The sequence below is a fragment of the Hyaloscypha bicolor genome (genome assembly GCF_002865645.1).
Source record: "Hyaloscypha bicolor E unplaced genomic scaffold K444scaffold_183, whole genome shotgun sequence".
NCBI lineage: Eukaryota > Fungi > Ascomycota > Leotiomycetes > Helotiales > Hyaloscyphaceae > Hyaloscypha > Hyaloscypha bicolor.
The window spans coordinates 2,119,855-2,133,502 of NW_020194685.1; the positions used below are offsets into that span (position 1 = coordinate 2,119,855).

The 13,648-nt window shown below is 49.2% G+C and overlaps 3 protein-coding genes across 3 annotated transcripts; all 3 read left to right on the forward strand.

Moving 5' to 3' along the window:
• The first annotated feature begins 60 nt into the window (after window positions 1-60).
• On the forward strand, window positions 61-3,136 carry K444DRAFT_621907 (uncharacterized protein). Its single transcript, XM_024882000.1, has 2 exons — window positions 61-1,179; window positions 1,267-3,136. Exons 1-2 carry the CDS (start codon window positions 208-210, stop codon window positions 2,863-2,865), a joined length of 2,571 nt encoding a protein of 856 aa, XP_024727436.1. The 5' UTR covers window positions 61-207; the 3' UTR covers window positions 2,866-3,136.
• Window positions 3,137-4,570: 1,434 nt separating this feature from the next.
• On the forward strand, window positions 4,571-7,687 carry K444DRAFT_547098 (uncharacterized protein; the record flags this gene model as incomplete). Its single annotated transcript, XM_024876278.1, has 4 exons — window positions 4,571-5,068; window positions 5,120-5,389; window positions 5,448-5,909; window positions 5,957-7,687. The coding sequence occupies 4 exons, from the start codon at window positions 4,571-4,573 to the stop codon at window positions 7,685-7,687; spliced, it is 2,961 nt and encodes a 986-aa protein (XP_024727437.1).
• A 1,306-nt stretch (window positions 7,688-8,993) lies between these two features.
• Window positions 8,994-11,860, forward strand: K444DRAFT_603871 (uncharacterized protein). The gene is made up of 5 exons (XM_024878789.1): window positions 8,994-9,131; window positions 9,184-9,468; window positions 9,627-10,322; window positions 10,373-10,787; window positions 10,836-11,860. Exons 1-5 carry the CDS (start codon window positions 9,074-9,076, stop codon window positions 11,563-11,565), a joined length of 2,184 nt encoding a protein of 727 aa, XP_024727438.1. The 5' UTR covers window positions 8,994-9,073; the 3' UTR covers window positions 11,566-11,860.
• The last annotated feature ends 1,788 nt before the right edge of the window (window positions 11,861-13,648 follow it).

A 13,648-nucleotide genomic window follows, 5' to 3' on the forward strand; every position in this document is an offset into this window, starting at 1 on the left:
GCCGGGTATTGCCGCATTTGAAATTGGACTGCGTCTCGTCGCAAGCCTCCTTCATCCTTCACTTCAAATTCATCGAAATCATCGCTCGTTTTAGCAACTCATCGACATCTTGCGTTCTACGTAACTTTGCTTCTATTTCTTGGATTCCCTCGTCGGAGCTTTTGTTAACAGCATATTTTAATCCCTGACTAATTTGCAGTGTACAAGATGGCGCAAGTCGCGGTTGCTCCGACGGTTGCGAATGGGGGGACATTGACCGCAGACGAGCTTCGTGAGATTTTGGAGTACGAAAGAATTGTACAATTTCGAGATGCTGTGATGGCCGGGACTCACCCTCGCATAAAAATTGCACCACACCTGTTTTCGAAGCAAAATAATCCACCTCACGTATCCTCTCCAAACCACTCGACGCCTTGCGCAGACCTGCCTGCGCACCCGACAGCTAACAACGGCTCGCATTTCGAAGGGTTACCTTCTGTATACAACAAGTCCCCAAATAATCAACGCTCTGCAGGTGGCGCACATATCCCGATGTCTTCCAAGGCCGAAATCAATCCTATCCTGCTGGAGAAGTCTGACGATCTTATCAAAGCTGAGATCCAATTACAAAGACAAAGGATAGAGAGGGCTTTGAGAGAACAGTTCGAGCAACAGCGTCTTGCGGCAAAAGCATTGCTTCAAACGTCTGAGTCTCTCCCCAATTTTGATATTTCTGAAGTCTTGTCAAAAGCACTTGCAATCGTCCACCCTTCCACCGCAGCAGAAGAACTTTCTGCTGGTGCTCGTTCATCTGCCAGTGATTCTTTTGACGAGAATACTTTCTATTCAAGTCAGTATGATACACCAGAGCCTTCGAGCCCATCAGCGGGTCAGAAAGAACCTGTGGAGGTTCAGTCACACGATGTAGTATCGGTTGGCGAACGTCCTACTGGGCAAATTTCTACTCAAATCAATGTTGGTGACCAGGACGTGGTCATGACTGGTATTTCACTATCCCATGATAACCAAATTGCAACGCCTGGTCGTTCGCAGCAGCAGCACTCATCCTCCTCCGACATGGCCAGGGCTTCAAATTTTCACCATCAGCAGTCAGATATGGGCAAGTCCGATCCAAGCGATTCCCGAGGAGTGAATGCTGAAGAATCTTCAGCCAATATAAGCACACAAAGACAAGTACAAGTCAGCACACCTCGCCCCAATTTGACAGCACCACGCATTTCTTTGGATCGACCTGGTTCTCAGATAGCTAATTATAACGAGATGCAGAGAACGAACGATGATCTTCTCAAGCAAGCCTTCGAGAACCTACCAGCATCGCCCCTGGTCAGAGCACACAACCTATCACCGATTGCACCCCAGCCCGCTCGCGTCTCTCCCTTGGCCACGGCAAGAGAACCTCCTATCCTTCGAGGACCTGTTGTCATGGATGAGGCGCAACCTGCTCAGGTTACCGCCCTTCGTAACAACCTGTCAGGAATCTCGAGCACGGATAGCTCCCCAAATCGCGGCAAAGGCTCGGAAAAGAAGAAGGAAAAGAAAAAGAAGAACAAGCGGAAGGCTAAAGATGCAGTAGAGAAAGCTGATACACCTGATTCGCCATATATCAAGCCAGAGCCCCGATCCCCTTCGCCGTATGGAGTAGCACCATTGCCCCGCCCTCAGAAGAGACAACGGCAATCCGGCCAATTTGCAGCTGAACTCAATTACGACGAGCCCCGACAAGAACCCCAGGAAGAGCCGCAAGAGCGCATCACCGAGCGAATTCAAGAAGTACGAGGTCCCCGAACATATGAGCGGCACGAAGATCGATATGAGCCTGAGTTGCGTCGGCCAGAGCCTGTCTACCGTCGCGTTGAGAGAGAAGATGATGAGTATCGACGCGTGGATTCTGGACAGTATGCACGACGACCTCAGTCCCCGCCAGGTTTCTCTGTTCCTTATGGTGCAAGTGAAATTCGTACAGTTCGAGCAGCATCACAGGCCATTGTTGATCGCAGAGTTCAGGAGGAACCCAGGTACTATCCCGTTCGAGCCAGCGTCCGTCCTGATGCAGATCGTGAACGATCTAGATCCCCGATCATGCGTGAGCGACGCTCCCCAATCGCTATGGCCCCTCCTCGACAGACTGTACGCATTGTGATGGACGGGTTTGGCCGAAAGTACTATGAGCCTGTCCCAGCACCTATCATCAGACAATCTGTCGCCCCTCCCATCCGATACCGCGATTCTGAGGTGATCTACGAGCGAGCACCGGTCAGAACCGTGTCAAGCCGTATTCCGGTCGATGCTTACGAAGAAGACGGGGTTGTTTATCGAAGACCTGCATCACCTGTTGCTGTCCCTCGACGTGTCGTTACACAGCCAGAGTATACAATTCCCGCCCAGCCAGAATACCGCTCTTACCGCCAAAGAGAATATTCGGACCGCCCTACAATGGCACCCCCTGGAGATGGGTACATGCAAGTCAGAGATGCGCCGGAGCGTCGTCAGATGAGTGAAGCACCTCGCGAACATGTACAGAGAGCACCGAGCACCAGACCGGAAGCAGTGAGATATGAGATTCCTAGGGAATACGCGGGAAGACTTCAAAGCGTTCGCCCGGAGCCACCTCCAAGAGAATACGCGTCAAGTGTCCGCCCAGAGGTTCGCAGAGAAGCGATTCCTCAATCACAAAGAGAGTTCAGCGTTCGACCCATGGATGCCATTCCCCGCCGCCAAGTCCCTGTGGTTGAAGATGATCGATATTACGAGGAGGTTCCCAGTAGAAGACCAGCTGAGATTGCTTTTATTGAGAGACCTAGAGCTAGGGAGTCATCTGTGCTCGTATACGCAGACGATGTTCGGAGGGAAGTGTACCGACAGTAGGGAAAACGAGGAAAAGAGGAGCATGATGGATGTGATAATGTCAGGATTAACAAGTTCAAGTATCGAAAGAGCATTTTTGACGTTGATTTCGATGATCATAGAGTGTGGCTGGTGTGAAGGCATTCAGTTGGTTTCCATACCAAAGAGCTTTCCCCGGATGCCACTGCTGCCATGAGATGAAGGTGTTAACGCACCATTGGAACTCGTACTGTAGAGTAGCCCGCTCTTGCATTGCTTTCAAAAATAGAAGTACTCCTCAAATTATTCCGCCATCCAGTTCATCAGTGAAAAGTGTTGCTCTACGTCACACAAACCGAGTCCATCAATCTGTAATACCGCCTTCAAGAGTCTTTCAAGTAGCTATAGAAACATCTCAACATGGTAGCATATGTTTGAAAGTCAAATCGGGGTCTTGAATGGTTTTCCACAATTCCTAGTCATGTCTCATTGGCTACTCCTCGCCATCGTATTACCCTACGGAAATTTGGTGCTGGCGGCAGTCCGCTCCGAAAATGCGTAGAGGATGCAAATATTTGATTTACAGAAACTAAGGCGCATGAAGTCACCAACCCTTCTAACACTACTGCTGGAACCAACATTTTTCAATATGGAGGACGGCTCGTGTGCGTGGGGGTGAACAGTTACAGAACTGACCAAGGCTGCGGATGGCTTCCGTTCGAGCCCTGTCGATCCACCCAAATGCACAGATCAACATCAGGACTGAACAACGAGCTTCTTTACGAGGTACTCGAACCATATGGGCTGTCACAAGTCCGGCACTCGAGATGTTTCTGGTTCGTGAGACCGTGACATCCAACCAAATCCGCTCCTCGAGGATATGAATGAACTAAATTATCTAGTACATTAGGAGCTTCAACCAACTCTGTTCGGAGTAAAACTTTGACTGCCCCTCAAGGAGCTACGTCTCCAAACCAATTATTATGTGAACGATGATGCTTGTACGGTCCTTACGGATGCTGCTATGAAGTTCTAGATCAGATTGCGGGGAGGGGGCCAACCAATCCAAGCTGGGCTCCACGGCAAAATGGATCTGGGTTTTGACTTCCATGATGTTCAGATAGCTCTGATTTGCTCTCACTCCTAGGAGGCCTTGACTGGTGCCCTTTCAACAAAGGACTAAAATCGAGCGTACGAATACGGGGAAGGCGCTCCGTCATCACATCGACACAGCATCTTGGGCAGGAAGAGCTTCACAAGTCTCTGGGTCTGCTAGAACACCCGGAAGGGTCGGTCCCCGGGTTGTTAGATGACCAACAGGACCAGGACCTGGATCTGCACTCAACAGAACAGCCCACAGTTGATTTCTCGAAGTTCTCGAAACAAAACACCTGCGACACAGCCGCAACGCCCATCCACGCCGCCGATTGTGCTGTACCTAGAGGGAGGGTGCTTTGTTTCGCAATAATCTTGCTTCCACGCAGCAGAACAAAGCAATTCTCTGGTCTTTCCTGTTTCGTGCTTGCAGTCGAGAAAGTGTGCGCACCAATCTCCTTGCCTGGAACCCCCTGCGTGGCCAAGAACCCGAATTGTGGCAGTGAAGCGTGTTCTCGCTAAAACCCTCGAAGCTGAGCTTACTGATCCAGCATCAGCCGAATCGTCTTCGTCTCCCGTCTGTCTGTCCCTGCCCAGGCACGAGACTCTCTTCCCACCACCACGCTCTCTTCACCTCGACGAAAGCCTCACGATGAACAAATTAGCGAACATGCGGCATTGGTCTGAGAGGATGGGGCCTGGATTTGGCATGTCGCGGCCAAACATGAATATGACCGCCATCACACCTCAACACAAGGGAATCAATGGATCCTCCCCAATCCTCTCGCCAACGTCCGCAGAGACCCCTATACACTACTCCTTCAACGTACCCTTTGCTTCGGACCTTGCTGGCCCCAATGTTGAGGATATTTTGTACGCGACCGTAGGGGCAGTTGAGCGGTGGACACACCCCGCAGACGCGCCAGACGATGTCCCGATCTATGAGTTACCGGTCCACGCCCAGAATGTCACGAACCTACGGAAGCTCTGCAAAGATCTCACCAGCGGTCCTCTACCCATAGAAGCTTATGTCAAATCATCCGAGCCCAAGCGTGTCAAAGGACAGGTAACAAATGTGTGCCTCTCCGGAAGCCCGGAGCTCGTCCACAAGAGTAGGGAGACTATTCTCAACGACACGCCGCTGGCACTGGTAAGTCAAAGAGTCTCTGCTATGTGAATGCTGATACTGACACCTTTCAAGCGATGCGCGGTGGTAGATGTCGATGGGGAGCTGGTCATCGACACAGCTCAAACTGCTCTGAAGTCACACGTGGTGGAACATCTCGATCAGATTGCAGCTTTCTGTGGGGTGGACGTCTTTCTTCTCGGTCCCAAGTTTGCCTCCCTCGTCGACGGACAAAACGCAAATGGAGATGCCGGTCGTGATCAAAGATGGAGAGTCGCTATTTATGGAGACATGGAGAGTGCAGAGCATGCCAAGACAAGAGTGTTAATCTTCATTGATAGACTCGTATGTCTTTCTCTGGAGAAATGGATGGATGGAATATTATTTGCTAACATTAATCTAGCTCGGACGTGTAGTCGATGGCACCATGCTCGAATTATCCCTTCACACTGTTGTATGTGGACGGTCTCGGAAGAATATCAAGCTTATCGAGTCAACAACCAATACGGCCATCTATTTCCCGCCTCCATTCTCGCAAGTTTACAGATACTGCCCTACTGGAGCTCAACGACGCAACCCAGAAGAGATTTTCATCACTGGTGATACGCCGCAGAACATCGCCTTAGCGAAGCAAAAGATACACGAACTCGTAACTAGGACAAGGATCTTCATGAAGGATGCAATCGTCTCTGCGGCAAAGATCGATAGTATCCTGTTGAGCAGACTGGATAAAGTTCGCAAGATCATGGAAACCAATGGAACTTTCATCCAATTCCCGGCATTGGCTTCTCAACGTAGCATGATCCGTATTCAAGGTGTTGAGGGGCTTCACGTGGAGCGCACTGTTAGGGATGTCATGTCTCTGGTAATCACCCCAAGACTGAATGTAGGATTGTGCTAACTCTATGGCAGACCGGCCAATTTTACAGTGCTTCGTGGTGGATTCAGCAAGCCGATACTTCACGTCTTCCCTCGCCAAACGATATTCGAACTATGCTCTCGGACATCTGCGCCAACTCTGACGCTGACGTGGCATTTGACAAGCTTACCTTCACAATTACAGGTTCCGATGATGCGGTCAAAGCAGCACTGATGGTCATTTCGGAAATCAGATTCGTCACTCGATCCCAATATCAGATCAGGGTTAAGATTGAGCTGGCAAATGAGCACAAGGAATTCGTCAGTGGCAAGAAGAATGGCAAGATCAACAAGATTATGGGTCAAAGCAGCGTCCAGATCATCTTCGACGGATTCAACGAGTACAACTTCAATATCGATGTTTGTGGGGCAAACTATGAGGCTATGAAGTCCGGGTTGATGTTGGTGGAGCAAGAAATGCCTGCCTCGATCTCGTTCCATGTTCCGGACCAATATCATAAGCGTATCATTGGGATTGGAGGACAACACATCCAGCGGATCATGAAGAAGCATTCTGTCTTTGTCAAGTTTTCCAACGCCATGGACCGTGGCGGTGTGGGCCGCGAGGACGATGATATCAAGGTTGACAATGTCATCTGCCGCACACCTGCTCGCAACGCTCAAAATTTGGAGCTTGTCAAATCCGAGATTTTGGATATGGTCGACCGAGTTGACTCGGAATTCACATCCCAGACCGTTAACGTCGATCGATTGTATCACCGACAACTCATTGCACGTCTAGGTCAGCTCGAGGAATTGGAGAAGAAGTGGAACTGCAAGATTATCTTCCCCAGCACCGAGACCGCTAGCGACGATGTCACAATCTCTGGCCCGGAATGGCAGGTTCCTCATTGTGTGGACGAATTCTTAGGCATGGTCCCCGACAATCACGAGCTGGTCCTTGCTAGTACTCCGGAATTAATCAAGTTCCTTGAGTCGACGCAATTCACGAAGGACTTGGTCCCCAAGCTGAAGGCACAATACGTTGTTGAAGTACATGTTAAGGAAGATGAAAATGAACTTACGGAAGATGGTAAGCCTACCGTGACTCTCCTTTGGACATTCACTCGAAACAACGCCGGGGGTGTCAGGGATGCAATTGATTTTCTGAACTCGAACCTGGCAGCCGCTGGTATCGAAGCTACTACCGTCAAAGGTGCCATCCCGCGACCCAAGTCAGATTCGTTTGAGGAATCTCTTCAATATTTTGACTCTAAGCTTCTTCAACATGCTCCTCCTGTATCTACAGATTCGCCAACTAAGTCTACCTTTGGTGAGGAAGTTGCTCGGGAGCGCAGCACAATCTTCGACAAGCTTCGCAAACCTGGTAGCATGTCTTCGATATCTTCCTTCCTGGATCGTCGCAAGAACAGCTCTCACTCACCAGCTGGTTCTTTCTTCAAGAACGGTTCCAGCAACGTGTCGAAGTCTTCCTTGATCTCCATCGAGTCAACAAGAAGCTTCAATGCGGACCGCAACCCATGGAACGACAGTGGTGTCAACTTGCCGGACGACGATACCACACCATGGCCCACCCGCCACTTTGGGAATGGCAGCGGGAGCAGCAATGATCACAAACCCTCTCAACTCCAACATCCAGGCGATGCAACCCCCAAACACACAGTTCGGGCTTCGATCGACAGCGGGCGCGATAGCGGACGCCCAAGCACCTCTCATTCTACCAACTCAGGATACCCAGGCCCTATTGGCCCACCGCGTTCTTGAATGCGTTTTCCTCTCCTATTTCCTATAGTCATGGTGAAGTAACACTGGCTGGATATACCCTGGCGCGCAATACCCAAATACCAACATGTGATTTTAACGTCATTTTTGTTTTTTTTTTGCCTTGGTTTTCCTTCTTTCGGTTTTAGTTCTTACGTTTCGTCGGTCCCGAGAGAAAAGTATGAGGCGTCAGACATTGAAAGATACAACATAGAAGTTTGCGTGTCAAGGAAAGAGGAAATACCAATTTGCTTTTGGTCTTTTCATGGTCGGGGGCGCGGGAATAACCGGGTTGCGTAGTTCTTTTCTCTCGACTCTTTGCGTGTTTATGACTGGCAGGGTTTGGATGATGGGTTGGGGTCGGGATGACAAGATGGTACTGATGACGGGGTTTGCGGATCTGCCTTGGAGAATGGGAAAGAAATGGATGACTGGTGGCTAGTGGGGGTGTGCTATGATACCCATGCTATTAAGAATGCAAAAGCTTCCTTGAATAAATCGGTCGAGAGTTCTCAGTGATCTTGATTCTCTCGTAGGAGGTGGAAAATAGTCCTGCGATCCGAGGTGGAAAGCTCCATCTGATTTCTAGAGAAGAAAATGCCTACAAGCTCCCAAATCAATGCCCTCCCTTGATGGAGGTTTCTGGGAGAAAGGGCTTTTCGACTTCGGTGACAATGTGATGGCTAGTTAGAACTGAAATGAAGAGTAGGAAGGAAACGGGGGGGAGTCAAGATTCAAACTCAAGTTTGAGTGAGTCTTAGAAACATGCTTTCCGCTTCCAAATTTGAGCATTTCGTGGAATAATATGGGTGAAGTCACTGAAGCAAGAATAACCCCTGTGATGGCCCTCGTTACGGAAGGTCAATTAGCCGCATTGAAGCTCTTCATTGGTAGGACCAAGGCCGTTGATCCATTGCTTACAGAGCTACCACAAGGAGGTGCAGCAATTCTCGCACGGGTCCCAGTTAACCGAGCCACCCAAAATTGGGTGAGGAATGAGTGTACTTAACACTAGTGATAGAGAATGCCGATAGAGATTATATGTCTAATATATTTAGTAGGCAATGTAAAGTTGCCTTTATACTGTAAGTTTTAAGATATTCACATTAAGTTCGGTGTTTCTATATAATCTTGAAATGGTTGACCTTTGGAGAAGATTTGGTGTTCTCGGCTACAACGTGCGTCAACTCCTGCACCCATTCTCGTGTACCAGGGACTTGAACTCCGCTTCTGCGTGAACCCCGATGCCGAGCTCCGAGAATCCCGCTTCAAAACCTCATCCCTTCCCAAACCTTCTCGCTTGAGACCTGCCGGGACAAATGCTCACCTCCCAATTCCGAGTTACCAGCTCCCCCAACCCATATTTCTTTTCTCTTTGGGTGGCGCGGGATGGCTTCGAACGGCCCCAGAGGCGGTCTCCCAAGACGCCGGAATGGAAAACAGCAAGGTAAGCTTGTACCGAAGCTTCCTCGTTGGACGAAGACTTACCTGAACCCTTGCCTGCGAACCGTGCCGGAAAGCAAAGGTCTCTTGCGACCATACCCTCCCCACGTGTGATCGATGTCGAAGAAGGCAGCTCACAAATAAATGCGTCTACTTGGCGGCCCCCATGACACGGCCTGTCCCGGACGCAGGAACTCGCTCCGAACCCCTAATCACTAAAGCCCCTCTCACGCCTTCTACCGGCTCAAGTGGTTCTCCTGTTGCTTCGATTGTGTTTAAAGACACTTGCCCTAAGCCGAACCCTGAGTCGGGCCCTTTCATAAAGTCCGGAGGATTCTTTGGTTAGTAGTCTCCACGCATACCGAACCCCTTTTGGAAGTTATTGGATTTCATATCGCGTTGCTCTTTGTCCTTGTTCACCATGTTGTCCTTCCTAAGAAGTCTGTTGTACACTGCCAATGTTTACTCAAAGGTAGGACATCCAGCTGACTTCGCCCAGGTCCCACAAACTTCTCGGCCGTCTTCCTAGAAAACAGCTCAAACTTCGGGCATGATGATATCCAAATCTCCAACGACTCGGACCCATATGTGGCTTCATATGAGAGTCTCCAATCCCAGACCTTCCTCATGCTAGCAGGAAAGGAGCCAAGAGGCTCTCCAAGAGTAGCCCTCGGCGCCAAAATCCTCAATGCTCTCCCAGACCAGCAAACCTGTAGGTTTCTTCTCGGCTGGTACATGGAGAAGTGCCACGGGTGTGAATTACCCAAAGAAGCTTATGTTGACTTGGCCAATTCTCTCTGGACAACATATGCACGGCAGCTAGCAGAACCCCGACGCCCTGAAAAACTCGAAGCCATGTCAACAACCCTGTGCAAGAATGCTGAGACAGCACTTGAAGAGTTCGAGGACTACGAGCGGTGGTTTATCTCTTGCAGTGGTGCTAATATGAGGTGGGAAGCTCTCGGTGGTGTGTTTGGTGCTCTCACCACTGCGGTGCTCTCATTGCCGGAACGGGACCCTTTCTTCTCTTCACAACGAGGCGATAGGCGGAGTAGGAGGAATTTCTCGATTGAGTTGAAGGACTGTGTCCAAGCTTGCATCACACTTTCTAATTATATGGATCTTATCAATGTTCCTATGGTTGCTTTATTACTGAAGAACTTGATCCTTCAGACCGTTATAAGCGGGGATGTCAGTAAGTATTCTATATCTCTGGCATCTATTGGCATTTCTAACAGTTGATAGGTCTGGTAGTGTGGAGACAGCTTGGAGATCTTGTCAGTGCCACGACGGCTTTAGGACTTCATCGCCTGACGCCTGGTCAACCTGTTACCTTCACCTCGGAAATGAAGAAGCGTATATTTAATGCAACATTTATCTGCAATATGGGGAACTCCCTTCTCACAGGCAGGCCACCGGCTTTGTGCCACCGCTTGTGCCACCTTCAACTTCCGCTAGATGTCAGCGACGAAGTTCTCATGAAAGGTGGAGAAGAGCTTCAAAGAGCTATTGCTGCACTTGATTCCAACGGCTGGAACAGGGAAGAGAAAATATATATTAACAGCAGTGTCCGCACCCGCACTCTGCTTGCACCAATCCTGAACGAGGCTCTCGAATTATTTCTTGGAGACCCGCAAAATATCACAGGCAAGATCATCAAGTAAGCGTTCAGGTTATCGCGCTTCGACACATACTAATATCACGGCAGAGATTTGATGAACCGAATTGAACAAACATACGACTCCTTTCCTAACTACCTCAAGTTCAATATGGCCGACGTCTCGGACCTGGATGTTCCTGACGTGAAAGTCTGGATGCGTCTCTGTCTCCGGCTCATGATGCTTGAACACCGACTTCTCCTCGAGCGCCTAGCATTCAAGCAAGACATCCTAGATGGACAATCCATGGTCGATTGCGCACGGGAGATGCTAGAACTCACTGTCTTGATCTGGGTCCAGCGAGACCGCTTCAGCGAGCATCACCACGATTACGACTGGATGCTGATGTGCTGGGGCATCCCATCCAGCGGCGTCCTCTGCGTCGAGTTATTGAAACAAACGAAGCAACCTCAAGGCACACAACACATGCTCCGCATCCCGCGCTCCGAAATCGTCCAAAATCTCTCCCTCCTCATCGGTTTCCTGGAATGGATCAAACCATCGGCAGGTAACTACCAACTCTGTGGGAGAATGAGACAGATTATCAAGAGGATCTTGGATCAGATTCTCAACCCCAGTCCGCCGAGTTCTGCGCCTCCTGCGAGCAGTCAGGAGTCGAACGGTGAGGCGAATGGATTTGAGAATGGCTTGCCGTATGATCCGATGTTGGATGTGGGGTTTGATGACGGACTGGATAATTTGGAGTGGTTAAATACGGTGGATTGGTCGAGGGGGCCGTGGGTGGATTTGCAGGACTTTTCGGCTACGAAATGCGGTTGAAGAAGTGATAGAGAGTCATCTATTGTTACTTCTCTGATGTCCTTTTCGAAAGTGAACATTTGGAAGGAGATTAGTATCCAGTCTGGACTCGGAATCTGATCAGACGCTGAGTGGTTGGGAGCATGATGCCGAGCCGCATTGAAACGTTGAGGGCACTCGCATGTTCCTATCAGAACTTCAACGTGAAAGGCGTTGATGTCGTCTAGCGTCGACAGGGACATGATATCAGAGAAATCAAAACTCAGTAAGGAGAACCATCTCAAACTAGCACGAATTAAAAGAAATTTGACACCTGCCCCTCTTGAAAAAAAAAAAATAACAGCAATTCTGTTTCCCGTTGGAAATTTAATATCGAAGGTGGCGGTGACGATGCTGCCAGCAATCTTCAATAACATTACGCACTTACCTAGCGAGACTTCCGTCTGTGAATCGTATATACCAAAATAAGAACTCTTCCCATCAACTCACCGACTTCGTGGCTGAACGGTACCTCACTTTCCCAAGTACGCTAGCGATTCTCCGGTGAGTTAGAGCGGTTAAGAGAAGCTCGTTAATATCAACTCTTCCTGGAAACAGGGCAGATGTAAGCACACGTAACATAAGACCTTCAAAAGGAGGCGGTGTGCCGAACTGTTTTGCCACTTTGCTTGATATTCTAGCCCTACCAAATTTTTCTGTGGGGATTTTTTTTCTTTTCTTTTATTTTCTTGAGGCTTTTGTGGTTTGTTGTTAAGCGAAGCGAGATAGGGGGGGTTTCTGTGCCACGTATAAATTAACACTTCGGAAGAACATAAGGAAGACGCAGTGTTTCGAGACCCGGGTTCCGCCTTCATTTTTGTTAGAGTGGGAAATCAAGGCTTGATGGTGGAGGTAGTTTTTAGTGACAGAGATCCGGTAGGTCTAGAGTGGTTTCGGTCCCACGTGTACCGAACGAAGGAAGTCTGCTTCAATAGCTATGGGCCGCGATGCGTTGTACAGCAATTAGAGTCCAGAAAACAGTATATCTGGGTTCAGGCCGATTGTCTGGATCGGGAGGAGACCGGATCCCGCCCTTCTATGGCAACGTTGGGAGGCAGCCAATGATAGCTTGAAAAGGCTCACGGCACTCTCCTCAGAACACGCTTTGTGGCTAGAGGCTAGTTATGATGATTCATAGGTGCTAGCAAAGGAATGCTATTGTTTTTATTGCACATCTCACATACAGCCACGAGGGCTGACACGTTCCCTCTGAAGAAGCAATTCGGAGGCTGATGAGAAAGTGGCTCGTTGTAACGACACAGCCTCGAAGGGATGTCAAAAGCGTCCTCCTTCTCCCTTCTAAATAAGAGAGATGAGTTTTGTACACACCAACTCCCCTCCTTCAATTACTCATGCCTTTTGTTCCTCTCGAAATCCATACATTACATCTCTGCGCCTCACTCATACTACTGAGCATTGTGCTTTCTCCTAGACACTGGAATTCCCCCATAACTCAGAGCCCTGGGCACCAAGTAGCCCTCGGACACTCTCCTCAAAACACCCATTTTATTACACATCTCCTCCCCCTCAATCAATGACTCACAACTTCCACCTAAACCATTTTGCATCCCCAATTTATTTTTATTTTTGTTGCACATCGTACGATGGTATTCTGAATTCCCATGCTGAGATCACCATGGCAAATCTGCCCTCTCCCATCGACCGTTCTAGGTTTCGAATCTGGAATTTAGATTGTAATTCGAATCGAGTTGGATTGAGTGAGGGATTTCGGTGGCAGGGAAGTAATTGATAAAGTAGGGTTCTATGATGAAATGGAAGTGCTCTGGGGCCCAGGCAGTTGGCGCAGGGTCCGCTTTTTGCAGGATTGCGGGACGGAAAAGTGGGAATTTGCCGTTAAGAGGGAGGATTATGTGATGTAGAATCACGTAGTTTGGTAGGTGCGGAAGACGGTTGTTGATTGAGGAATAGAGTGGTCCTGGAGAGTGCATGGAGCAATTGGGTAAGCGCTCCCAAATATTCAGATACAAGCAGGGCAGAAGCTTAGTGTCAGGCGAAATCAACAGAAAATCAAAGTTAACGTCTTTCTTATTCATAAATTATCATA

Excerpts from the sequence above, each read along its gene's own strand:
- K444DRAFT_603871 (XM_024878789.1), top strand. The coding sequence starts at position 9,074 with ATGGCTTCGAACGGCCCCAGAGGCGGTCTCCCAAGACGCCGGAATGGA. Across the intron at positions 9,132-9,183 it reads CCGGAATGGAAAACAGCAAG|CCTGCGAACCGTGCCGGAAA; the intron begins GTAAGCTTGTAC and ends CCTGAACCCTTG. Across the intron at positions 10,323-10,372 it reads CGTTATAAGCGGGGATGTCA|GTCTGGTAGTGTGGAGACAG; the intron begins GTAAGTATTCTA and ends AACAGTTGATAG.
- K444DRAFT_621907 (XM_024882000.1), top strand. The coding sequence starts at position 208 with ATGGCGCAAGTCGCGGTTGCTCCGACGGTTGCGAATGGGGGGACATTG. Across the intron at positions 1,180-1,266 it reads GCACACAAAGACAAGTACAA|AGAACGAACGATGATCTTCT; the intron begins GTCAGCACACCT and ends AACGAGATGCAG.